This window comes from Clarias gariepinus, chromosome 14 (assembly GCF_024256425.1).
Source record: "Clarias gariepinus isolate MV-2021 ecotype Netherlands chromosome 14, CGAR_prim_01v2, whole genome shotgun sequence".
Classification (NCBI taxonomy): Eukaryota; Metazoa; Chordata; class Actinopteri; order Siluriformes; family Clariidae; genus Clarias; species Clarias gariepinus.
In genome coordinates, this window is record NC_071113.1 from 31,481,294 (window position 1) to 31,508,059 (window position 26,766).

General features: G+C 39.7%; 1 protein-coding gene across 7 annotated transcripts in view; it reads right to left on the reverse strand.

Annotated features, from left to right (window-relative positions):
• Window positions 1-9,851: 9,851 nt before the first annotated feature.
• LOC128541628 (calcium-activated potassium channel subunit alpha-1-like) overlaps window positions 9,852-26,766 on the reverse strand; it is a 96,121-nt gene continuing 79,206 nt past the window's right edge. For 3 of the 7 annotated variants that reach the window (XM_053512135.1, XM_053512134.1, XM_053512136.1), the window contains 6 exons: window positions 19,872-20,002; window positions 19,468-19,662; window positions 19,239-19,357; window positions 17,341-17,550; window positions 12,865-12,893; window positions 9,854-10,514 (listed from right to left, as the gene is read on the reverse strand). In XM_053512135.1, coding sequence (XP_053368110.1) covers window positions 10,393-10,514; window positions 12,865-12,893; window positions 17,341-17,550; window positions 19,239-19,357; window positions 19,468-19,662; window positions 19,872-20,002 — 806 coding nt within the window. In that variant the 3' untranslated portion in view covers window positions 9,854-10,392. Of the gene's footprint in view, window positions 10,515-12,864; window positions 12,894-13,341; window positions 13,743-16,883; window positions 17,139-17,340; window positions 17,551-19,238; window positions 19,358-19,467; window positions 19,663-19,871; window positions 20,003-26,766 lie in introns of those variants that run through there. The other 4 variants (XM_053512137.1, XM_053512140.1, XM_053512139.1 and 1 more) reach the window with 4 other exon arrangements.

Consider the following 26,766-nt stretch of genomic DNA (forward strand, 5'->3'; position numbering starts at 1 on the left):
CTTATGTTAACAGTCAAAAACTCCACCAGGAACAGACACACCACCACCGTGAGCCTCAGCGCCCAAAACTGTGTTGTTGGCATGAAACATGGCATGATTGTTTAGCTGAATAGTGTTTAAATTTAAATCTGTTAAATATTAGATCTCTCGCATCTAAAGCAGTTATAGTTAATGAAATTATCACAGATCAGGAGTTTGATATACTCTGTTTAACAGAAACCTGGATTAAACAGGACGAGTATGTAGCTCTAAATGAAGCTAGTCCTCCTGGATACAGCTACATACACCAGCCTCGGTTAACTGGTAGAGGAGGAGGCGTCGCAGTTATTTACAACGATAATCTGACTATTATACATAAACACAAACACAAATTTAATACATTTGAAATTCTTTATAGTAACATAACGAGTGTAGCCTAATCCGTAAGCATGGTATTAGTTTTCATTGTTATGCTGACGATACACAGTTATATGTCTCAGCAAAACCTGATGAGAAAAAACAGCTTACTAAAATTGAGCAATGTGTGCAGGACATAAGAAATTGGATGCTAATTAACTTCCTTCTGCTAAATCCGGATAAGACAGAAGTTCTAGTCATAGGACCGCATACAGCTAGAAGTAAGCTTTCTGATCACACCGTAACTTTAGATGGCCTTTCTGTTCCATCAAATGCAACAGTGAAAGACCTTGGTGTGATTATTGATTCCAGCCTTTCATTTGAAGCACATGTAGATAATATTACCAGGATAGCATTCTTTCACCTCAGAAATATTGCCAGAATAAGAAATTTATTGTCGCTAAACGACGCAGAAAAACTAGTTCATGCTTTTATCACCTCTAGGTTGGACTATTGTAATGCCTTACTGTCTGGTTGTTCAGCTAGATGCACAAATAAGCTTCAGCTAGTCCAGAATGCAGCAGCGAGAGTCCTCACTAGAACCAGAAGATATGAGCACATCACCCCTATCTTATCTTCACTCCATTGGCTCCCTGTGAAATTTCGCATTGATTTTAAAATACTACTCTTGAGATATAAAGCATTAAATGGTCTCGCGCCGCAGTACCTGAGCGAACTGCTAGTGTCTTACGATCCGCCACGCCTACTTCGATCAAAGGATGCAGGCTGCTTGTCAGTACCGCGTATTATGAAAACTACAGCTGGGGGCGGAGCTTTTTCTTACAAAGCCCCAAAATTATGGAATAGTCTTCCAAATAGTGTTCGGGACTCAGACACAGTCTCAGTGTTTAAGTCCAGGCTAAAAACCTATTTATTTAGCCAAGCATTTTTATAAATAGATTAGCCTTAGGTAAAGAAGCAGATCTGGGGGACTCATGGACGTAGAGTATTATGGTGAACTGGTATGTTTGGATGCTGTCTTCCTCACTCTCATTGATCACTCAGGTTTGTTGACGGTGAGGTGATTGGTTGCTTTACATCTCAGTTCCCCCTCATGTTTGTGTTTCCTTCTGGCTCCTCCCTTTTAGTTATGCTGTCATAGTTAGTTCTGCCGGAGTCTCTGCTTGCACTCTACAGTTAATATACATTCACATTATACATTGTGTGACTGTGACCATACCTAACTGCCATCTCTCCTCTTCTTCTCTTTCCCCCCCTCTTTCTCTTTCCTCTCTCCTCCTGTCTCCCCCTTTCACTCTTTCTCAAACTACACATGTCGTTCCTGAGCTGCCAGTGATCCAGACTGCCTCTGCCCTCCGGACCTGTCTGACCCATCCTGGTGCCCCGCTTCTGGTAGGAGATCTCTCGGCCCCCTCGGCTCATTCATCAGGGACGATCTGATCATTCTGTTTCACACACACTCACATTCCATACACACTTAAATAATTCTTTTGATTGTGTAAAGCTGCTTTGGGAAAATGACAATTCTTAAAAGCGCTATACAAATAAAATTGAATTGAATTGAATAGTGGCGTCTGGAACTTTGTTAATGAATCACGACACAAAATCACGGCTCTCTCTAGACTCAGGGTGAACTGGACTCTGATGTGGTCCAGGCCTTGCTTACCTGCCACACTCCTGGCTTCTCACACATTGCTTGCAACATCCCCTCTCCTGGTCCTCAGCATCAAGCAATGCCTGGAGGTCTGGAGGTCTGGAGGTCTGGTCCCTGCAGCAAGCCAAGCTCATCTAGCTTCTCCAACAGTTGGCTTGTGTTATGTCTGTAGTGTAGCAGCGTCTAGCGGTGGTATACACAAACACTTTCAGATGTTTATACTTACTTTCCAAAATTACAGTGAGAAGATGAGCATAGGCTTGAGACCAGGTGGGATGGAAGCAAGGCTAAGAACATTGAAGGTGGGTTCAAGCTGCTTTACCATGGTGTAGATAATAAGAGAAATGGAGTGAAATCCTGAGGGAAGAGTAAACCAAGAGTGTAGTGGAAGTGAGGAGAGTCTGAGTGGTGAGTGTGAAACTGGGAATTGTGATGTCATGATAAATGTCTCAGTGCATACGCTCCACAGGTGGGATGTGATGTGAAGGAGAAAGAAGATTTTTGGAAGGAGCTCGACAAAGTGGTAGTGAGTGTCGCCAAAGGCATGGTGTCTGAAGATCTCTCTTTATTCTTAGCGAAGAGAGCACATTTAAACGGTGCTGCGTCCCGAACATCAAAAGAACCATCATTAACATGTCAATCACAGAGGGACCTGAAGAGGGACAGGAGAGAGGAGATACAGGGTACTAAAGGGTTCTAGCAGACACGAGCCATTTGGATGTACTGTATCCTCGTCTGGGTACAGGATATACAGTCTAATGGGATAACATATATAATATATATAGTTCATTCATGTCTTCTGATGATGTCGACACATTTTTACGTTTTAAATAAGATATGTTGGCATATTCACGAATCAGGACATTCGCATAGTTAAGACTATCAGATAGCCTACTATCAGGAAATTAATTTCAACACCATTTAAACCGAGACATTGCCATGTCTTTCACTGTTTTGTCCCTGTTAAAACATTACAAAAAATATATAAGAAACTTTTACAGCATGAATTTGGGCATCTCATTTCATCATGTGAAAATAATATGAAGCACATATACACACATTCATCATGACAGATCTGTTGTAAAGGAAAAGTAAATTAATGTTTGCTTCAGTATTGGAAACAATATTGTTTTAGGCTAATGTAGTAATTATACACAATTCTTTGTTGTACTTGGTCTGGCTTTTAGATAAAGTCCTTCCATGCGCCATCTGGCGGATATTCAGTGAAGCACAACACATTTATTTAAATTCCCGAATGTCGCGGCACGCCGCGCGCCACCGGGGACGGTTCCACTTTAACATAAAGACGGTGAGGAATAACAATCCTGATCTATTCAAGTTGTATAAATAATAAAAAGACTTCATCACTGCCATTATTAATGTTTCATTGAATGTTCACTGCGATATATTTACGTGCAGCAGACGTGTGTTGTTTGCTACGGAGCCCCTGAAGGGACATGGGTGGGAAAAAAACAATTAAGGGGAAAAGAAAATTCCACCTTGGCAAAAAAAAATGCCAGGCAAGAAAAAAAATTCCAGGCAAAAAAATGCTAAGCAAAAAAAAAAGAGAGGCAAAAAAAAATTAAGCTATTTTTAATTTTTTTAAGTTCGCGAGCTCCCGCAAAACTAGACTCTTCAGCGTTGCCGATTTAGTCCAGCAGGTGGCAGCAATGCTCCTAAAAGCTTGTTCCTTGACCGTGTAATACCGATCCAGTCCAACGGGGGTCAGTAATGCGCCTAAAGACTGACTGCCAACCGCTAAAAAATTAAAGAAAAAGAAGACGCATGGGGGGGGGGGGGATAATTATAGAGTTAATTATGTGCCATAATTTAACAAACAAACACAGTCTGCTTTGCAAAGAAAAAAAAATCAACTTTCTCACAAATGCAATGGAGCAACTTCCTCTTCCATTATATATCCAGACAGCCAGACATATTAACACTCCACTATCTTTAGGATAGAGACCTGTAGGGGAATAATACAGTTATATCAAACCACAGCTGCAATTTAATTAACTAAAAAAGCTATAAATGAACAGTAAACATACTGAATTACAGACAAAATTCTATCACAAACCAGATTGTAAAAAGTTTCATAAATTTCATGCAGTCTAATACAATGATTCCTGCATCTTACTGTATCTACACCTGGCGCTGCAACAGCTGTCTACAATGTATGATTGTACCACAGAAACAGATTATTTAAATGTAGATATGATCACTAATTATAGTTAATAATTCAATAGTTAATTAAAAAGCAGCTGTGGTTTTATATAACTGTATTATTCCCCTACAGGGCTCTATCCTAAAGATAGTGGAGTGTTAATATGTCTGGCTGTCTGGATATATAATAGACACCTCAAAACTGTTCCCCACTCATATTCCTCTGGGACATAAGGGTAAACCATATAAACACGTTGTTTGAGGTCTCGGGAGAATAGAGTAAATTGACCGATAGCGCCATCTGCTGTTTTGGAAGAGGAAGTTGCTCCATTGCATTTGTGAGAAAATTGATTTTTTTTCTTTGCAAAGCAGATTGTGTTTGTTTGTTAAATTTTGGCACATAATTAACTCCATCAAAAATAAGAAACAGTTGTATAATACAGAGATATAGAGTTTATGGACATTTGTGGGAATGAAGGTAAATATATAATATAAACAGAAATGTCACATATTTAAAGTGTTTAAAGTGACTTCATAACAGAACGTCCAGAGGGTGTGCAAATATGCTCGAAAGTAATATATTTAAAGTGACTTGTGATAGGGGTAACTGGGTAATTTAACTAATGTCCACCAGTGTGTTGTGCAGTGGACACGAGTGTAAGTGGTGCCTCGAATTTTTTTTTTTTTGCCAAGGTGGAATTTTTTTCCTCCAGAGTTTATTTTTTTTCCAGTGCTGAAGAAGACTGATTACCTGTAAATCAGGGATATATAAGACAGTAAGTGAACAGTCTGGTCTCAAAGTTGATGTGTTGGAAGCCAGAAAAATGAGCAAGTATAAAGATTTGAGCGACTTTGGTCAAGTCACGTCAAGTAGGATTTTACTGTCATTTCAATCATATAGAGTTCAGTACACAGTGAAACAAAACAAAGTTCCTCCTGAACCAAGACAACATAAATTAACAAAACTAACTAGCTAACTAAGACACTAATTAGCTGGGAAAAACTAATTAACACCACAAATGAGTCTGGATGCGTGTCCACAAATATTTCTTTAAAAATATATATATATTTTGATAAAAAGCTCTGAAGGTGTGCGTGTATCTGACACCAAGCCGTCAGCAGCAGGTACCACACACACCTCCAGAGCTCTAGTGGAGTCCAGGCCTCGACAGGGCAGAGGTTATAGTGGCACAAGTGAAAATACACAATATTAAGCAGGTGGTGTTAACTTTTTAAACACTCTTCTGCATTCGGTTCTTTTGGGTTTTTGATCAATGTGTAATTTGTATGATTTTGTATTTGTATGATTGTTTAGATAAGATTCATAAACACTTATCATTGCACAGGGTTTAGTATGAACAGCATGTCTTCCCCACATTAACAGTTTCTATAGTATTCTACTCAAAACTGCAAGATCTTCATCATCCTATTTAGACTAACTATTTACTGCTGCTCCTCCTAATAACAACACTAGGGCAGCGGGGTGCTGATTTGGGCGGGACTCAAATCTTACCTCTGTGGCTTGCATTTCTCCATCATGGTGGGTTTCCTCCTGGTTCTCCGGTTTTCTTCCACAGGCCAAATGCTCTGCAGGCTGATTGGCATTCCTGTATGATTATTACGTGTGTGAATTGGTGTGTGCTTGCACTGGGTTGGTGACCCATTCAGTGTAACTCTGCCTTGTGCCTGACCATATATGGACTGTCATCATGGCCAGGACACACACTTGTTCCTTCAGTGGAACACATTCAGTGTAAAGTTACACAACATCTTCACTTCTCCAAATTTAAAGTGCACAGGATTCATCAATCTGTTTCTGATCATTGTGAAAGACGCAAGATTTCAGAAGGTACCTTATCACATAGCTTTAAGCAGCGTCACAGACTGGCGGGACATAGTCAGACATCTTTTCTGGGTTTCAGCTGATCAGAATCCACTCTGAATCAGAATCAATCACTCATAACTTAGTTATTTATTTCAAGTACAATGCGATGATGAGACTCTTAGCCACAGTAAAACATTTGAACGGTTCAAACGTTTTAATGAAGGCTGTACATCCATGAATGATGATCTCGGCTGATTTGGCTCAGAGCCATTTAAGGAGTTCCTGGGAGGCCAGTGTGAAGCAGGCAGCCCGATCATGACTTTGGCGTACTAAGAGAACTTTCTACCTTGATGGTGTCCAAGCACTAGTGAGACACTGTGATAAGTGCATTAGTGTATCAGGGGATTATATAGAGACATAAAGGGAGTTCTGTACAATCAAAAGTCCTGCTTTCACTTGAACACCCCTCATACCTTGACTTTAACATCACTCTTGTATTATCCTGTTTTTTTTGAGGGTCTGTTAATGGTGTGAAACACAGATCAGCATGTGGATGTGTTATTCTACTGATCTTCATCATGAGTGTGTTTCATCATAAACACAAACACACGTAAGAACAGCTGACTTTATTGTTGTTGGGAATACAAAATCAAATCATGAACATAACATTTACTTTCTATTTATGCAGAAATATTTATTATAATGGCATGTGAAGGTAGAAAATAAATCCATAAATACAAACATTTCTATGATGCGCATGAGATGTAAACATTTTGTACAATCTGAATGCAGTACATCGGAATGAATCCGTTTTAACATCGTGCTGTAAGAAGTAAACTTCACTTACATGTAACTAAAATTTTTTAATGATCAGGCTCGTTGTTTTTGGTACTTAATTAAGGTTAGAAGATTAGATGATCGTGCACATGGCCGCCATTTCTTGCAGTCGTGAGTTTAATCATCTGTTTGGTCTGTTCAGTTTGGCAAGAACCCCGTCTCTGAAGTTTATAACCAGGTCTAAATAACTGGAATTAGAGAACCAACTGGAGAACAGACTTTTACACAAAAACTGTCAATCAAAGGTTCCTCAAGGGTTCTTCAAATGTTTAACACTTTTAGCTGGAGGGAGAGGAAAAAAAGACATCTGTTTGAGGGTTCTCACTTAAAGGTGAGATAAACTGAGAAACTCAATCAGGTTTGTGATGGGACTTTATGACAACCTGAATGAACATGGCCTTTACTCACAACTCAAATACGAATGATTGAAAGCTTTAAAAGGATGCATGTTTGATGTCAAAACAAAGGAAAAAAAATTCTAAAAGGTTCTTTCTTATAAATAGGCTGTACACTGCAAAAAATGACATCTTAGCATGTGAAATATTCCTGAATCGCATCAAACAGCTATAACTTCTTGAAATAATATTAAAACAAACCATCTATGAAATTATCAAGCTTTTTTGTAATCAATGATTTTTCTAAACATTTAAACGAAAAATTCCTTGTTTTATTGGCAGATAATTTTGCTTGTTTGCAGGATTTATTTCTTAAAAGCAGCAAAATGTTCTGCCAATAGAAGAAGAACTTTTCACTTAAAATTTTAGAGAAGTTTGATTAGGAATGAGCTTAATCTCATATATGATTTGTTATAATCTTATTTTAAGAACGTGTATATAAATGTAACTATATTCAAGATATTTTCACTTGCTAAGACATACATTTTTGCAGAGTTAGCATGCGAAAAGACCATATTAGCTAGCCACGCCCACTTTATTTAAGCGTGTCATTTTAAGAAGCACAAACATTTAATTGAGTTGTGTGTAATAATCACAGCTGAAACACTCAGGCGAAAGATATTTTGTTTGTTTCACACTTGTTCACGTCTTCAGGCCAAACTGAAGAGACCGAACGAGGACGTCCTCACAGCCGCACTGCATCGTGTGGCTACACGATCATTTAGCTAACAATAATTAATATTATTAGTTTGGTCTTTTAGTTTAAACTTTATGTTTACAGTAGCAGTGCGTGTTAGTAGGGTCAGTTAGCAATATACAGTAGCGTCCCAATGTTAACAGTGGAACTCTGTAAGCAAAGATTCATTTAAAAATATTTTTACAACTTCTGATGTCCAGAGTTGTCTCATCACAGTGCTAAATATGTTAAGTAGAACGTATTAGCGGGATGCATTACACTGTTAGCTAGCAAGATTAGCTGTGTTTTAATACTGCTTAGATTAGCTAGCAGGAGGTTTTTTTTTATAAAATTAATAACTCTATTTTGTGTAAAAGTAGCACATCAGGAACAATATCTAGTTAGCTAAAGTGCACTAGTTAATCTCTGGATGAAGATAATAAACAAAGATGGATTTTTATTGAAAAACAAAAACATTGGTTAAGTTTGTTACTGTAAAGTAATTGGATGTTTGTCTGTTCAGGGCTCTATGTATTAATGGAATGTTTCACACTGTTAACTAGCATTATTTGCGTCTAAGTAATAGCTAGATAGCTAATAGGTAGTCTTTTAAAAATGTTTTACCATACAGTATGTTTATAAAATAACCTAGAATTGTCCCAGTTTCTTGTAACACCTGAATACACACTCTGAATACACACACATCAAATAAAAACTTAAATGACTACATAAAGCAATTAAAGTTTTAAATAAAAGATTTAAGCTAAATCTGTTCTTTGATAACATCCTCAGGAGGAAACTAGGGTTAGTTAGCTACATGTAATAGCTACTAACAAAATACCTGTAAGCTATTAAGTGTAGCTAGCTAACACTAGCTAGCTAGGTCATAGCCACAAATCATATTATATAAAATATTGTTTATAGTTACTAACGTAAACTTGAATTATTTCTAGTTTTCCTACTGAAAACATTAGCACATTGCTAACACAAAGCTAGCTAAACCAGTGTAACTAATACATATAATGCTTTGTATAAACCCAATAAACAGCAAATAACTTATTTATTATAGCAATTATTTCAAAATTACAAACACAAACAACTTCACTTGTGCTAGCATTGAGGTGTTAGTTAGCATGAGAGTACATAATACTAGGTGCATTTCCCTCCAGCTAAATGTTAGCTAACTAGCTAGCAGGTTAAGTTTTTGCTACTTTATTTTACAATGCAAATAGATAAAAAAAAGAATAATTAAAGTTTATGAAGCTGTTTAAAGGGTAAATCACAGAGCTAAGGCAACATCGATGTTTAGCAAGTTTGTTCTTGAGAGTTTTTAAAATTATTTTCCTATTTGTATTTGTTTTATATAAGGCATCACGTGTTTTCTACATTTGCAGATCAACGATTTTCTGAAAAATAATTCACACACTAACATTTTGAAAATAATGAAATACTGAATGTGCATTTTAAATCTAAAAAAAATATGCTAATGAAGCCTGAGGAGCTCGATGCTTACGAGCAAGTTGATGCTTATTTACACTTTATACATCTTAAAAGCGTAGCACTGGATGGAGTTTGTTTAATAAGGTTATTAGGTTAATAATTAGCCACACACAGAGGGTCAGTATTAAACCATATTGGAGTTAAGCGCTGAGTTGCTCTCCTGATGGACTGGATGCTTTATAAACATTGGAAATAGATTTAATATGACGTGCAGGTATCGTTTTGTTAACACATTATTTTATAACTTACAGACATCTAATCCAGAAAGATAAGATCAGATGTGGGTGGAGTAAGTGAGATGTTTTAGAGAGCATGGCTGATAGTCACATTTTTTTTTATTTTTATGGTTGCGTTTTTACTTTTCCTCAGATTTCATCCGCACTAACATTAAAGAATTAATTGTATATTAATAAATATAATCACTCTTTTACAAACGTGCTGAACAGAAAAGCATTAATTCAACACGGCGACAAACTGTTACACACAGGTTTTACTTTAAAAGCAGGAATCTGAGGCTAAAGGGTTAATGAAACAATAAGCCATGCTCCTTTTATATAATTACATCAGACTTAATCAGGTTGCTTTTTGTATAGATCAAGAAAATGAATCATTTTTGGCCACACTCCTTCTTTGCAATCACCCTGCTTTCAGTTCCATTCTTCATGATTGTCAAGAAAATACTAATAATTGATTGACCCTCCTTTTTGTTCAATTCCACCACCCTTAATCACATTACTGACTGCAAAAGGTCAACAGTTAGCATCTGAACATACAGTCAGGAAAAAGCTTGAGAATTCCTCATGCTGCTGTAAGAATTTGGCTATAGTGCTACGTTTTTAGATTAGTATTTAAACGAAACCCTCAGAATCAGTGCATGACTAATTAATAACTCTTGTATTTGAAATGATGTTTCATTCCTGTGATGTTGTTGTTGAGTGATGTACAGTCTGTAGATCCAACAGGCTTCCAGTAACCTGATTGGTCCTCACTTGCCTTTAATTGGAGGCCGGACTGGTACCGGATGAACACGGTGTTTGTATGAGCCAGAGTGTTTATGTGAACTTGACAGAAGGTTCCTGCAGGAACCTTCACGGATCTCAGCGTCATCTGTCAATCAAAAGTCATCACTCAGTGTCTCAGTCTACAGAGGCGTGAGCCGATAAGCAGTGCTACTTTATACTGCCATGAAGCACAAAATATTCTTGGAATGATGTTTTATAAAACCACAACACAGTGCTGCTGAATTCTGGATTCTGAATGATGAGAAAATGTTGTTTAGCTCATTATAATACATTCTCACTTCTATAGCAATAGCTCATTCACAGGGACGTCTACCGTACACACTCTGATAATAATAATCAGAATAAAACCATATACAGTGGTATCTTGGCATACGAACGCCCCACCTTAAGAATTTTTAAATTTAGCAAGAAATTTGCCTCCAAACCGAGCCAGACTTTTGCGCCTTCGTGGCAATCCAAGTAAAGTGAGTTTCTCCTTTATCTTTTGCAATTAGTGAAAAAAGCAAGAAGGAAAGGGCGCTGCTTTCAATTTGGTTTTTAAAGCAGCCCGTGCCAAGAGGAATTATAAATTAAGGTTAAGTGAGGTTTAATGTCTATTTAATAAATATTTTACTTAATTTACATGTATTTTCTAAATGTTTTGTTTTCATATGCAAAAAATATGATTATAGTGTTGGAAATTAGTAATATTTCGGGTGGCTGGAACAGACTATCTACATTTACATGATTTCCTATGGGACAATGAGTTTCACAATACAACATTTCACCTTAAGAACTCTCCCCCGGAACTAATTAAATCCGTATGCCAAGCTACCATGATGGTACAGTTAACTCTCTTAGAAGAAATGTGTGTAAGATTAGTGTAAGGAGTCTCCAGCGTCAGAGCTGTTACAGCCAGAAGTAAAGCTGGAAGTTTTCCCACATCTTCAGGACAGAGGAGTTTACACTGCGATTGCTTTTTGTTGCAATCGGAGACTAGTGAAGAGCCGAGTGTTTATAGCTGCTATATTGTAAGTGACACCAGGAACTCATTCGCTTCACCAGCATTAAATGGAAATATAGATGGATACAAAGCATGAAACTGTGTTTCTGATCAATTAAATGTGTAACTGTTGGTTTATAGCTGTGGTGTGTAAGAGGAATTAAACACTCTGGGACGTGCTGTTAGAGGAAAATAATCAGCTCCAGGGTAGCGACACTTAAACACCGCTTCATTAAACACTTTAGCACTTATTCAGGTGGGAATATTGTAACCAAGGTGTTGTATTGTTCTTGTTGTTGGGTTCTTTAAAACAATCAAAAAGCCATAACAGTGTATTTTATTTCATATTCACCTGATGCTCGTTTCATAACTGCAAAAATGCTTTTTCATTTCCAAGACTCTAGAAGCAAAATGCCAGGACACCTCGTCTAGCAGGCAGTTCCTCTCGCACATGCTCTCCGGAGGTTTTCACGAGGTTCACGGTCAGAGCTGTTCAACATGCTGTTACTGTGTTTTCCGGAAAATAAGTCTTTTCTTATTTACAATAAACTCAAATCACTTTGTGTTTTCAGTTTGATGTTTTTTTTTTACATCTTATTTTCTGATTCATTTATTGAAAATAATCTGTAATATTTAAATGGAGAGTTGTGTACTGTAGAACTGGGTGTAATGATAATCAGTAAAGAACGGTGTGTGGTGCATTTATTCATTGGTCATTTAAAAAAAAGCGATAAAATTTAGAGAAAAAATACAAATTAAAAATCAGTTTCTGGCTTCATAGTGGATTTTGATTTAAGAATATTTTTTTTCTAGGCTCTCTAGACTGTGTTCAACAGTTAAGTATCCATTAAAAATGCATTTTTTAAATCATTATTTTAGGAAATACTGTAAATTATATTTCTGTTTTAACTCACCAGGAATTTTAAAATGATAAATGAATAAACACAAAGCACACACACACTGTAAATCCTCCATTGTTTCAGCTTAAAATAATTAAAATAATTAATTATCTGTGACTTACACAGACAAAATTTGTGGAAAAATAAATTTTTTAAAAAACAATCGTGTTTTTTAAAAAATGTTTTTGGAAACTTAGAATCCGGAAAACACGATACGCTGTGAAAGAAAACCTCATGCAGAGAGTGCAGAGTCCAGCAAACCAAACCAAACCGTGAAAGCACTAAATGCTAGAGTGGCTTAGCATTTAGCGAGATTAGCATTTAGCATGACTAGCATTTAGCAATTCAAACCCAGGAGTGAGCTTCCTGATGCAATCACAGGAACCAAAGTGTGACTTTTATGCTTCCAGGAGAAAAAACAAAGTGCTAAAGATGAGCCACTGCCTTTGGACGGAGTGCATCTGTTAGCTTGTATTCCTCTCAGAACCGAATGCCGTATCAGCACAGGGCTTCCATGCATGTGTGTGTGTGTGTGTGTGTGTGTGTGTTCATACCTGCGACCACACAACTCATCCACGGTGCACTTTGGAGAAAAGAAACTCAGTGAGAACTCAAGTTCTATTTGTCCGTCTTCACTCTGTACATTAATAAAGTTCCTAATCTGTGTGGAACCTTCATTTCTCTGGTTCTTGTGCTGATGTGTTTCCTGATACCAGGAGAACATCATTATGTGTGTTTGAGTGTCGTTCAGCTCCTTTAGTTTTAACACACACCTACTGTATGTTCTGCTGAGGAACTAAAATCAGGTGTGTTCTAGAGCGGGAAACACAGGAACACTCAGACGGTTCTACACCTTCAGGGCATAAAGCAACGTTCCTCATGGTTTTAGCTTTGGGTTTCAGGGTCGTTACACTAGAGCCCTTTTCTTTATGCTATATTAATTAATTCATTCTAATTAGTCTTATGGAGAAACAAAATAAAAAGCAACAATGAGAAGTGAATCAGTGCTGCAATAACGCTCTGCTCGTGGCTTTAATACAGAAAAAGCTCATTTTATTAGGATTACTGTGACTATTATTGAGAGTATATCATTTATTTCATTGTAATATCTGTAAGGTTCTCCTTTTACATGATTTATAATATCCCAAAAAAACAAAAACAAAAAAAAAGATCAGTACTTTGGTCCAGGAGTTGTAATAAACACACAGGAATATCAACAAATGGTTCTTACAGCTTAGAACATTTACAGCTTACATTGGAAACATTTTACTGTCATTTAGAGACAAAATACTTCAAAATACTGAAGTGAACATTGGGAGGAGGGAGAGGGCTGCGGGTTCGGGCAGAGCGGTGAAGTGAGAAGGAGAAAAGTCATGTGTAAGTGTGGAAGTCCACTTACTAACCATAGACACAGTCCACATTCGCTCAGCAACTGTTAAAACATAAACAGGCTGCTTTAATGAGGCGTGCTTCACTCATTCACAATCTATAATCACACACGTGTGTGTGTGTGTGTGTGTGTGTGTTTATCAGACCCTTAACATCAGTCACTTGTGAAACAGATAAAGTGGGTTTCAGCATCAGGAACGTTCAGAGTCTGAGCACGATACTGATGATGCAGGAATGGAGTTGAATTGTGTTTCTCATGCACACACACACACACACACACACACAGACACACACACACACACATACACACACAGCATTCTTCCCATGAACCAGTGACTCTAGGGCTCGTGATACACCGCTCACTTTAGCAGGCAACATTAGGAAATTGAAGATTATTTAAAAGAATTTTTTTTCTTTGCTGCCGTCAGTTTCAACATTTTTTTTTTCTGTTTTAATGGTGCTGACAATTTTGATGTTCAAAATACTCTAGAACCCTGAAGGGTCATCGGTTGGCCCTCTGGTTCTACGGAGAACCCTACAAAATGGAACAGTGGAACAGTAAATGGAACCAGGAACAGTGTCGAACATAACTGTTTTTCCAGGACCTTTAACTGTTCTCATGCATGGTTCTGATTAGAGTTCCTGACTAGAGCTCCATTATCATAGGTTCTGATCGGATGGATGGATGGTTCTGCCAATGAGCCACCCGGCATATTGGGCTTCAGATATACAGTACGTCCACTGTGGCAGTTATTTACAGGGTCAGGTTGCTCTCGCGATGCCCGATTGTATCTGAGCACTTGGGGGTGAAAGGTCAAGGGTCCAACAATGACATATAATATGTGATTAACGTTCTTAATTAGAGTTCCTGATTGGAGTTCCTGATTGGAGTTCCTGATTAGAATTGCTGATTAAAGTTCTTTATGGGAGTTCCTGATTTAAGGCAACATTACTCCCTAAAAGCTTGCCAGTGTCTCATGAGCAGGAGAGGGTGGTGGAACCTAAGCCGTGTTCCTCACACAAGGAGAAATGAGAATGAGGTCCATGTGGACGTTAACGCAGTAAAAGTCTTCAGTGGTTCTGTCAGTTCTGCTCCTTTATAACTTTACACACTTCACATCTCCATCATGACTCCACTCATCCCTACACTTAACATCTGTAATTGCATTGTGTGTGTGTGCGGGTGGGTGTGGGTGTGTGTGGTAGAACACTAGGTTAAAACCTAAAAAATCTAACATTATGTGAGTATCTCCATCATGTCTGGCTCCTGCTGCAGATGAGAGGAACATCTGGATTCATCCTAAAATCTATCAGACTTCAGTTCTGGATTTTATTGAACATTATTAAAGACATTTCTCTCATCTACATTTCTACACAGTTTAACACTGTATGTTTCTTCCCTAGACTTCTCTATAAATAAAAATGTGTCTTTGGGTAAATCACTACTGCCACGCCCCTGAATCCTGGCTCACGATTGGTTGGATGTTTCTGTGAGCAAAATGTACTGGGACTGACATAAACTTCAGATGGAATGCGATTACACACAAAGATCATCAGTGTTAAACACAGAAACACTTTCTATAAAAACCAAACCAATTTTAGTGACATTTTTGTTACTGTTAATTAAATGTATTAATATTAATAATAATAATAATAATAATAATAAAGACAGGAGTGTATAAAGCCACTGTTTCAGCTAAACAAGTTTGTTCTATTTGCAATTTCTGCTTTAATTGTGGGTGTGTCTGTATTTAAATAAGTACATTGTAAACACTGTGAAATCAAGTTATCCCTTTTCTATGTGATGTGGAGTGAACGCACCCTCGCAGCTGATTGATTTTAGTTTCTTTCATGTTTCCTTTTAAACACAGCGTATGAATTTCTGCTTACTACTTGGTGCTTATTCCCTCCCCAAAACACACACACACACACACACGCAGGCAGGTTGGTCAGGCTGCCTAAAGGAGCAGAATTCAGAAACACTGAACTTCTCAACTTTAAAGACATACACTCTTCGTAACCGTGTGAAAACCATGTGTGACTGTTGCTATGGCAATGTTTAAGAAAGGAGTCTCCAGTGTCAGCACGAGTGAATGGTTGAGGACAGAAAAAGGCAAGTCAGTGATTTAATGAGGATGTTCATGAACACGTCCATGTCACTGTGTTTATAAGATGCTTAAAGTGCAGTTTCAGTGCAAAATGGTCTCTGTTTCCATAGCAACCCAATTAGTTTTATAGCAAACACAAACAAATACAAAGAAAAAAAACAACAACAAAAATATCAACATGGGGGAGTGTGTATGTAAAGATCTGAGGCGAATGGCACGTCCATACTGAAGAACTCTTTACACACACGTGCGCGCGGACAAACACTCGCATACACACAGGCACTGATTTCATTCAAATGTCATAAATGTCTCTTTCAGGGTGACGTGTCTTTTAATTAACTGCTGTTATGTTAAATATTCTTTACAGAAGCGACAGGATGATGTCATCAAAAAGCGCCACCAGTCACGTCTGAAACCACACACAGCTGCACTGGGCAGTAAGTGACCTTCACAAGATCACAGGGTTTCATACGCAAGCCATAAGCAGCCATCATAAGGCTTTACCTGTTACCATGGCAACATGACAAGATCAGGGTCTTTAGCCGTTTATGCTAAGCGTAGCTAGCGTACTGAGCTTTTTATACATTTTTTATTCCTGCCACAGGGAGACTTTTACTGTTACCATGACAACCAGCCACCATGTGTAGCTACCATCTCTCAGTTTCTCACACCGTCGTGTTTAATGTTCATTTTGATGCTAAGTGTACCGAGTGTCATCGCAGAAGCTTTTTCACTGGTGATTTAACGACACATCTGAGGTAAAAGTGGACCCTCTGGATGGTTCTGTCTCGTTTCCATGGCGACCGTGCGTGTATATGTGTGCATAAAATACTTTACGCTATATCACAGCTAGCTACACTGTTAACTTTAACGTTTAGTCAGACTGTGCTTGGCGGCTATGTTTCCCTGTTGCTTAGCAACAATGTTCTCATAACGTTTGTCAAAAAAAGTCTAATTTAAATAAATAATTATTATTTTTTTATTTTATATTTTTTATATAACTCAAAATATTTTATTAGTTTCAAAGCAGACACAAACAAAAGTAAATATAACTACTTATTTTCCCTATGTTGTTTTTTTTTCTGTATAGTAAACATTCTGCATGTTGATTTTTAAGATTAAAACACTTTTATCTCTAATATCTGAGAAATAATTTTCAGTTTATTTCTGCAGCTTCACTTCACCACCAGGGGGCAGCAAAGTGTACTTTTAAAGGCAGTGTACTTATTATGGCCAATTTCTTCTGTAAATAAATGGCTCAGTGCAGGAGTGTGTGGTTTTAAACGCGACACTGTGGTTTAGTCGAGGCGGTGTTTTGCTCACACTTCCCCCTGAAACACAGAAAGCGATACCGAGGCCTTATTTCTGATGTTTCTATATTTAAATTCCAAACAGATGGATGGAAACAACACTGCAGAGAGAATGAACGACAGAGAGAGAGAGAGAGAGAGAGAGAGAGAGAGACAGACAGACAGAGAGACAGACAGAGAGAGAGAGAGAGACAGAGAGAAAGTGTGTTAAAGGGGAACGTACTTGGGTTTGTCTCGTGGCTCTCGGCTCTTGGTGTGTTTGGTGCTGATAGAGTGCACAGATGAGCTTTTTTTACTGGACGAGTGTGAGGAGTGTGAGGAGTGTGAGAGCGTGGAGCGGCACTGAGCCGCGTTGTGATCGAACTGCATTAAACAGAAGATCAGGTCTGTGGGGACCAGCTCGAACTCGTACGGAGGATTGGTGATCACGTAGCTGAGAGACACACACACACACACACACACAAACAAAGAGTAATTAATTAATAAAAAAAAGTCATAATTTCACTCTTAAAAAGGTTCCCTTCATCATTTGGGGTTCCTCTGCTCGGTCACTCAGGGAGAATCTTCTACACCAGACAGTGTGTAAACAACAATAACAACAACCCTATTAGGAAATAACGCAACATTAAACGTATAGACCTAAAGGTATGGTCTGGGATTTTTCCTGTCTGGTGTAAGTCACAGTAGAGGTGTGTATAAGTGGATTACAGCAGGTGCTGGTGGTTGTAAGTTTCTCTGCTCAGGTGTCAAACTTCACGCTCAGCACGGAGAGCAGGAACACTTCTCACCACTAAGACCTCCTGTACTGTAATGTACTCATAAGCTCCTCCCCTTTAAGACAAACCTGAACCATACCTAGGAGTAGCAACATTTACTGATGACTGATCTAATAACGAAGATCATCTGATATATAACAGGGTGAAGACTGGTAAAGGGGCGCTTTATAAAAATCTTTATAAAAAGCTAAAAATCTCCTTTATAATGTTTTAAAGATAAACAGAATAAATATTAAGTGTCCCATGATATCAATATATTTACTCCACTGTATAATAGAACACAACGTCATTATGATTATTCAGAAACATACATCCTTTAAGGTTTTGATTAAAAGGAACTTTATACCATGTGTTCTATTCTGAAGTGATGAATTACATCATAATTAAATCTACTCATTCTCCTGTTATAAAACAACACTAACTCAGAGATAAGATTCAACTTTTATAATTCATGTGGCAGATTTAGTGCTTTTTTAACTTATTAGCGAAGAAGTTTTGATAATTTTATGTTTTAAGTAATTCAGGTGTACTGTGTTTATTTTAATCATGTAATAAATTACTAGAAGCATTTGATGGTGTTGATTATTGATTTATTTTTTTTAAAGAAGTGCGTGCAGAGGAGGGACACATACTGTATCTGTTGCGAAAGTGTGTGTGTGTGTGAGAGAGAGAGATGTGTGATTTTCATTTAAATTTTATACAAATTAGCCACGACACTGTTAAGACATGGGAAATCTAAAAAATCTAATGGTGCATGAGGTCCAAGCTGTTGTCAGTTCGTCACTCACCCCCGCGAATCCAACCTGCAGTTAGTTCCCTTCTACTTCTAAAGTTTTAGGCAACCAAGTGCGCCTGGAAAGAAATATTTGCCAAAAGGCTTAAAATGGCTTTTATCTCATTTTGCTGTGAAAATGTTCACATGTGTATATTGTGCGCTACAGTAAGTGGACATGATATAAGGAGATCCTATTTCATATTAATGAACTCAAAACTGTCCACATGATCCCGAGACAGATCAGGACATCAGGACTTCCAACGTCGAATGTATCTACATTCTTTAACATAAGACAACATTAAACCACATAGAATAAAATATCAGACTATTAAACCTGTTTCTAGACGTATTTGATTCAATTTAGTTGTTGTTGACCATTTGTAAGCTTTTCTGTTATTGTGTGAACGTCCTCACGCCTCTACACCCACGGAAACGGCCGTGTAACCTGTAACCATCCACTTCAGAACAGAACACACTCTGTATTACAGCTTTACACACACGCACGCGTATACAGAACTCCAGCTCGTACCCGAGTGTGAAGGTAAACTGGTGTGAGTGTGTAGGACTCACCGTTTGGTGCACTGGCTCGGAGCGCTCAGGTGAGCGTCTCTTAAACGGTAAATCCCAAAACACAGCATGTTGTAGGTCTTTAACGCTTTACAGAACAAATCACCATAACACCCACCTTCCTGTAAACAAGCACCACGACACACACACACACACACACACACAATGATACTGCACCCCTGTAAACTGTGTGCGTGTGTGCGTGCGTGTGTGTGCGCGTGTGCAGCCTCACCCCCAGCTGGGCGAACGGTCCATCGTACAGGGCGAGCTGTGCCACTCGACACCGGTCTCTGTTGGCGAGTGTGTGTGTGTCGCTGTATCCACCGCGCAGTGCGTTCTCCTCCGCGAGCAGACCCTCAAGCTCGGGAGTGGCTCCGCCCGTCACTAACGTCCTTATTAACGTCAGGATATTGTCGTTAAAGTACGTCTGAACAAACAAGAACACACAGCATATTAGCACACCGTCGTACAAGCGCTAGCTAGCTAACTCTTAGCTTCTACTCTTACGTTGGCCAAGTTGTTCTAGGGGTCTGCGCATCATGGTTGCCTAGCAACAACGCTCTGGAGATCAGGGGTTCAGGTTCAGGGGAGCTGGAGTGTGTGTGTGTGTGTGTGTGTGTGTGTGTGTGTACTCACAGCACTCATCAGGGAGTCGAGCACACTGACAGCAAACGCGGTTCCACAAGCGAAGGGCTGTGTGAGGTAGAGCTCAGTGTCCGGGTCATCATCATCATCCTGATCCAGGAACTGAACATTGGAGTCGTTTACTAAAACACACACACACACACACACACACACACACACAACAGTGACTGTTAATGTATTGTGTGTATGTATTTATGTCATTCTTGGCAAAACATGTTTTTAGTTTAAATTGATTTTTGTTATTTCTAAACTTTAATATATAGTTGAACAGTGAGTTGTGGGTATCGAACCCTGTTGTGTAACTTTCTTTTACACATGACAAACTTTTTAGTGCTTTACAGGGTTTTTGTCAACACTGTTAGAAATTAAATTATATTTATAACATAGATTTAGTCTAATAATCAAGTGATGTTTTTGTAACTGTAATGATTAAATAAAGAAATAGCATTTAATTAGGATATAAACTGGCTTTCTCTAAGTTATTACAAAAAATCTATCCTTGCTTTTTTACCTTAGAAACAGTAAAGTAGTAATCCTATTAATAAAATCTTCCTTAATGTTAAGAAATGTAATATTTCGTTAGAAATACACTATTGTGTATTACAATTTAATAAAAAAAAAATAAATGTTTAAAAACTCAAGAAAACTGCCAGACATGTTGGAATCTGCTTCCATTAGGGCAGAGGCGTACTGTACATCACCGACAATAACGCTAAACAGCATCATCGCCTTTTACATCCCACCGTAATCGTCTTACAGGCCCTGAATTCCCGCACTGAATGTAACAGTAGGCAGCGTCGTCTGCAGTGAACCCCCCGAGTGGCGCAGCGGTAAAGCGCTCGCCCCATCACCCTCAGACCGCTGTTGGATTCCCGGGTGATGCTGTAGCCTCCCGCAGCCGGGGGCCTGGAGAGAGCTGATTGGCCGAGCTCTCTCAGCAGGATGGGATCAGAGGTACTTTGTGCTCTCACATCAATCACGACTCTACAGCCGCCTGTGAGCTCACACGAGGAGAAGGAGCACGTATATCGCTGTCCTCCGAGTGTGTTACACCACCAAAAAAAGACGCGGCCGGCTGCAAATTGCCCGTAGTGTGTGAAGGTATGTGAAGGTGTGTGCCGTTTTAAAGCAATAAATCATGCTTTAAACAATAAAATAATATTAACAGAAAATTAACAATGTATTAATGTTTTGCTGAGGAAAATATAAAAAGTATTTTATGTAGTGAAATAAAATGAATGAATAAATTTGTCAAGTCAAGTCAAGTCGCTTTTATTGTCACATCACGTTACTGGTACACTGGTACCGTACACGTGAGTGAAATTCTTACGTGCAAGCTACACAAGCAATAGTGGTGTACAATTATAAGAATAAATATACATATGGATAATACAGTAGTAAAATATTGTGCAAGTGTTATTTAAAAATATATATATATATAATAAAAAAAGTGAGCATAAGTATACACATATACACATACAGAATATACACACATATACACGTCTATGTATATATATACACATACATATGTATACATATATCTACATATGCACATACACACATATGCAAACATGTATATACCCATACACACACGATTGTGGGAGTGTTTACTTGTGTATAATGTATAAGGAATGTCCGCAATGAATGTTGTGCAAAAAGGCAATTATGTGCAGTATGGAGTGAATAAAGTGGCTTAGTGACTGTAAAGTGACATTGTGAAAGTGACAAGTGGAGACCTATTGGTCAGTGTTCAGTAGTCTGATGGCCTGATGATAGAAGCTGTCCCTCAGCCTGCTGGTTCGGGAAGCTCACCTCCAATTATCCTTTCGGAACACCGCACCACTCTCTGCAAAGCTTTGCGGTTGTAGGCGGTGCTGTTGCCGTACCAGGTCGTGATGGATCCAGCGAGGATGCTCTCGATGGCACAACGGTAGAAGGACCTAAGTATGCGGGGGCTCATGCCAAATCTTTTTAGTCTCCTGAGAAAGAAGAGTCACTGCTGCGCCTTCTTCACTGTTTTGTCATTTGAGATCCTCTGCTATTTGGACACCCAGGAAGCGGAAGCTGCTCACTCTCTCCACAGCAGCGCTGTTGATGATGATGGGGAAATGTGCACCCCTACACCTCCGGAAGTCCACTATCAACTCTTTGGTCTTTCCGACATTGAGGGAGAGATGATTCTCCTGGCACCAATGTGTCAGGGCACTGACCTCATCCCTGTATGCCGTCTCATCACCGTTGGTGATAAGACCCACCACTGTTGTGTCGTCCGCAAACTTCACAACGATGTTGGAGCTGCTAGTGGCCGTGCAGTCGTATGTGTAGAGTGAGTACAGTAGAGGGCTCAGTACACACCCTTGTGGAGCACCCGTGTTCATTGTGACGGGGGATGAGGTGATACTGCCCAGTCTGACCATCTGGCGTCTGTCGGACAGGAAGTTGAGAACCCAGCTGCGGAAAGAGCTGCTCAATCCTAGATCTTGTAGTTTCCTGTCCAGCTTTGAGGGAACGATGGTGTTGAAGGCAGAGCTATAATCTACTAGCAGCATTCTCACATACGTATTTTTCTTCTCCAGGTGGGTGAGGGCAGTATGTAAAGTCAGGGCTATGGCGTCATCAGTGGACCTGTTGTGGCGGTATGCAAATTGTAGAGGGTCCAGTGAGTCCAGCAGCGCAGAGCAGATGAAGTTCCTGACCAGCCTTTCAAAGCATTTGCTCACGATGGGGGTCAGGGCTACTGGTCGCCAGTCGTTCAGGGATGTGATGGTGGAGGATTTGGGTACAGGAACGATGGTGGCCATCTTGAAGCAGGCTGGGACTACAGACAGAGAGAGGGAGAGGTTGAAGATGTTCATGAACACTCCAGCCAGCTGAGCCGCGCATGATTTAAGGACACGGCCGGGGATTCCGTCAGGACCAGCGGCTTTGCGTGCGTTTACCTGTCTGAAGCACTTCCTTACATCCTCTTCAGACACCGTGTGTGCACTGACGTCGTCCATGATGCGTTCGCTGTGCAGTCTCGTGTTGTTTCCTGTGTCGAATCTAGCGTAAAATACGTTTAGATCCTCACACATAGAGGCCGTGGTCTGCGGTGTGCTGGTTTTCTCTCTGAAGTCCATAATTGTATTCGGTCCCTGCCACATTCTTCCAGGATCATCAAATTGTTGTTCCACTTTGTCCCTGTACTCTGTACTTAATAGTCTTCCGAAGTTGATAGGTGGCGTGTTTATATTCCAATGTGTTAGCAGAGGCAAAGGCAGAGTTCCGTGCTGCCAGTGCCATGCGAACATCACTGTTTATCCATGGTTTCTGGTTTGGATAAATTTTTACTGTTTTGGATGGAACAACGTCATCTACACATTTTCTGATAAATCCACAGACTGAGTCTGCGTATTCATTAATGCTGTCTGCAGCCATTCGAAACATTTCCCAGTCCACGTGATCAAAACAAATCAAATCAAATCAAATCAATTTTATTTGTATAGCGCTTTTAGCAATTTTCATTGCCGCAAAGCAGCTTTACATAGTCAAAAGAATTATTTAGGTTTGTATGAAATGTGAATTTGTATGAATCAAAATGGTCAGTTTGTCCCTGGAGAGCAAGCCGAGGGCGACAGTGGCAAGGAAAAACTCCCTGAGATGGTAAGAGGAAGAAACCTTGAGAGGAACCAGACTCAACAGGGAACCCATCCTCATTTGGGTGAAACAAAAAGCAGTAAATGATCTGCATTTATACAGTGTGTAGGGTGGGAGGCAGTTCAGCTATAATAGCTGTTGTTAATTGATGTTAATATGGAGTCCAGGTAGTTATTGAAGACCCAGGTAGACTTGTAAGAAGTTCCAGTCATGAACTATCGAACTGTCAAGTCCCCAGAGAAACAGTTGCCAACACCAGTCAAGGCCAGAACCATTTTCTAGGTAGAGAGAATCATTCCCAGACACCAGACGCATCCCAGAGAGACACACGGGGCATCCATGTGACGAGATCTTCAGCCAGAAGCGGGGCACCAGGATGGGTCAGACAGGTCCGGAGGGCAGAGGGAGTCTGGATCACTGGCAGCTCAGGAACGACATGTGTAGCTCGACAGAGAGAGAGAGAAAGAGTGAAAGGGGGGGACAGGAGGAGAGAGGAAAAAGAAAGAGGGGGGGAAAGAGAAGAAGAGGAGAGATGGCAGTTAGGTATGGTCACAGTCACACCCTCACCGTCAGCAAACCTGAGTGATCAATGAGAGTGAGGAGGACAGCATCCAAACATACCAGTTCACCATAATACTCTACGTCCATGAGTCCCCCAGATCTGCTCCTTTACCTATGGCTAATCTATTTATAAAAATGCTCGGCTAAATAAATAGGTTTTTAGCCTGGACTTAAACACTGAGACTGTGTCTGAGTCCCGAACACTATTTGGAAGACTATTCCATAACTTTGGGGCTTTGTAAGAAAAAGCTCTGCCCCCAGCTGTATTTTTCATAATACGCGGTACTGACAAGCAGCCTGCATCCTTTGATCGAAGTAGGCGTGGCGGATCGTAAGACACTAGCAGTTCGCTCAGGTACTGCGGCGCGAGACCATTTAATGCTTTATATGTCAAGAGTAGTATTTTAAAATCAATGCGAAATTTCACAGGGAGCCAATGGAGTGAAGATAAGATAGGGGTGATGTGCTCATATCTTCTGGTTCTGGTGAGGACTCTCGCTGCTGCATTCTGGACTAGCTGAAGCTTATTTATGCATCTAGCTGAACAACCAGACAGTAAGGCATTACAATAGTCCAACCTAGAGGTGATAAAAGCATGAACTAGTTTTTCTGCGTCGTTTAGCGACAATAAATTTCTTATTCTGGCAATATTTCTAAAGTGAAAGAATGCTATCCTGGTAATATTATCTACATGTGCTTCAAATGAAAGGCTGGAATCAATAATCACACCAAGGTCTTTCACTGTTGCATTTGATGGAACAGAAAGGCCATCTAAAGTTACGGTATGATCTAAAATTTTACTCCTAGCTGTATGCGGTCCTATGACTAGAACTTCTGTCTTATCCGGATTTAGCAGAAGGAAGTTAGTTAGCATCCAATTTCTTATGTCCTGCACACATTGCTCAATTTTAGTAAGCTGTTTTTTCTCATCAGGTTTTGCTGAGACATATAACTGTGTATCATCAGCATAACAATGAAAACTAATACCATGCTTACGGATTATGTTGCCCAGAGGAAGCATGTAAAGGGAAAAAAGCAGTGGACCTAAAACTGAACCCTGCGGAACGCCAAACTCCACTAGAGAACATGCAGAATAATCACCATTTAAGTCTACATACTGATAACGTCCTACATACTACAAAACAGTCCTGTAACATGGAATCTGATTGGTCTGACCAACAGTGCACCGCCCTTAGGGTTGGAGCTTCCTGTTTCAGCTTCTGCCTATAGGCAGGCAGAAGCAGAATGGAGCGATGATCTGATTGGCCGAAAGGGGCGCGGGGGGAGGGTTTGTACGCATTCCGGAAGGCCGCTCTCCTCGTGTGTTGAACTGAATGTGTTGATGGAGTTTTGGTAAAACTTTCCTTAAGTTGGCTTTGTTAAAGTCTCCATTCGTAATAAACACTGCCTCTGGGTGCGCGGTTTCCTGACTGCTGATCGCGCTGTACAGTTCCCCGTGTGCTCGGTCAGTGTCGGCTTGTGGGGGAATATAAACAGCCGTAATAATGACTGCTGAAAATTCCCTCGGTAGCCAGAATGGACGGCACATAAGCATCAGAAACTCCAGGTCCGGTGAGCAAAAAGACTTTATCGGGTGCACGTTTGCATAATCACACCAGGAGTTGTTAACACGCCGCCGCCTTTGCTTTTCCCAGTTAGCTCCCGCGACCTGTCTGCGCGGTGCACGGAGAATCCTGGTAGCTAAATCGCGGAGTCCGGTATCTTGTCCGACAACCAGGTTTCTGTAAGGCAGATCACGCAGCAGTCCCGCGTCTCCCGCTGGAAGGAGATTCGTGCCCGAAGTTCACAAAGCTTGTTCTCCTGAGACTGTACGTTTGCTAGTAATAAGCTGGGGAGCGGTGGTCTCAGTCGAACCAAAACGCCGGATCTTCTACCTCTACGCCGGCGTTTGCAGGTTCCAGGGATCCAGGACAAAGGCGTCTCGGACGAGATGAATGGGGGATTTGTGAATGGAGGATCTGTGTTCCAAAACTTGAACTACCTTTTAAAAAAGGTAAGAAAGTCCTGCTCTTATATCCAGTAATGTTTGGCGGTCGTAAACAAAAAGACATAACGTGTTACTAGTAATAAAATAAAATAAAAATAGAATTAGATACCAAAAACCACTATTGCTTGAGGGAGCTCGCGACGAGGCAGCCATACTTGGCGCCATCTTGTCAACACTGTCACACAATACGTCACCACCATCAGTTGAATTTCCTCACCGTGTTCTGAAGCTGGATAGATTCTGAAATGTCTGTGAGAACCAGCATGTTTTTGCATAATTTGCCAGATGCATACTTAATTTGCTTAAAATTAATTAATTTAAAAAAAAAAATACTGCAAAGTGGATGCAGTGCGGTTCTTAAGCCCGGATGGGAGGGTGGCGTCAGGAAGGGCATCCGGCGTGAAAACAACCTGTGCCAAGTTGTTGTGCGGACCGTTGACCACAAGATTGCCTGACTTTATTTATTTATTTATTTATTTTTAAATGTCTGATTGTGTTGACAGAAACTCAATTTCAGGAAATTAGAAATTTAATTAATGTTTTTTATTAACAGCCATTAATTAATTTACATACTTATTTAACTTAACATGCAATAAGTGTTTTTATTTTCATATATTTTAATCAGTTTTACAATCAAATAAAACTTAGTAGAATTGAAAAAGAACTATTTTTAAGCTGAGT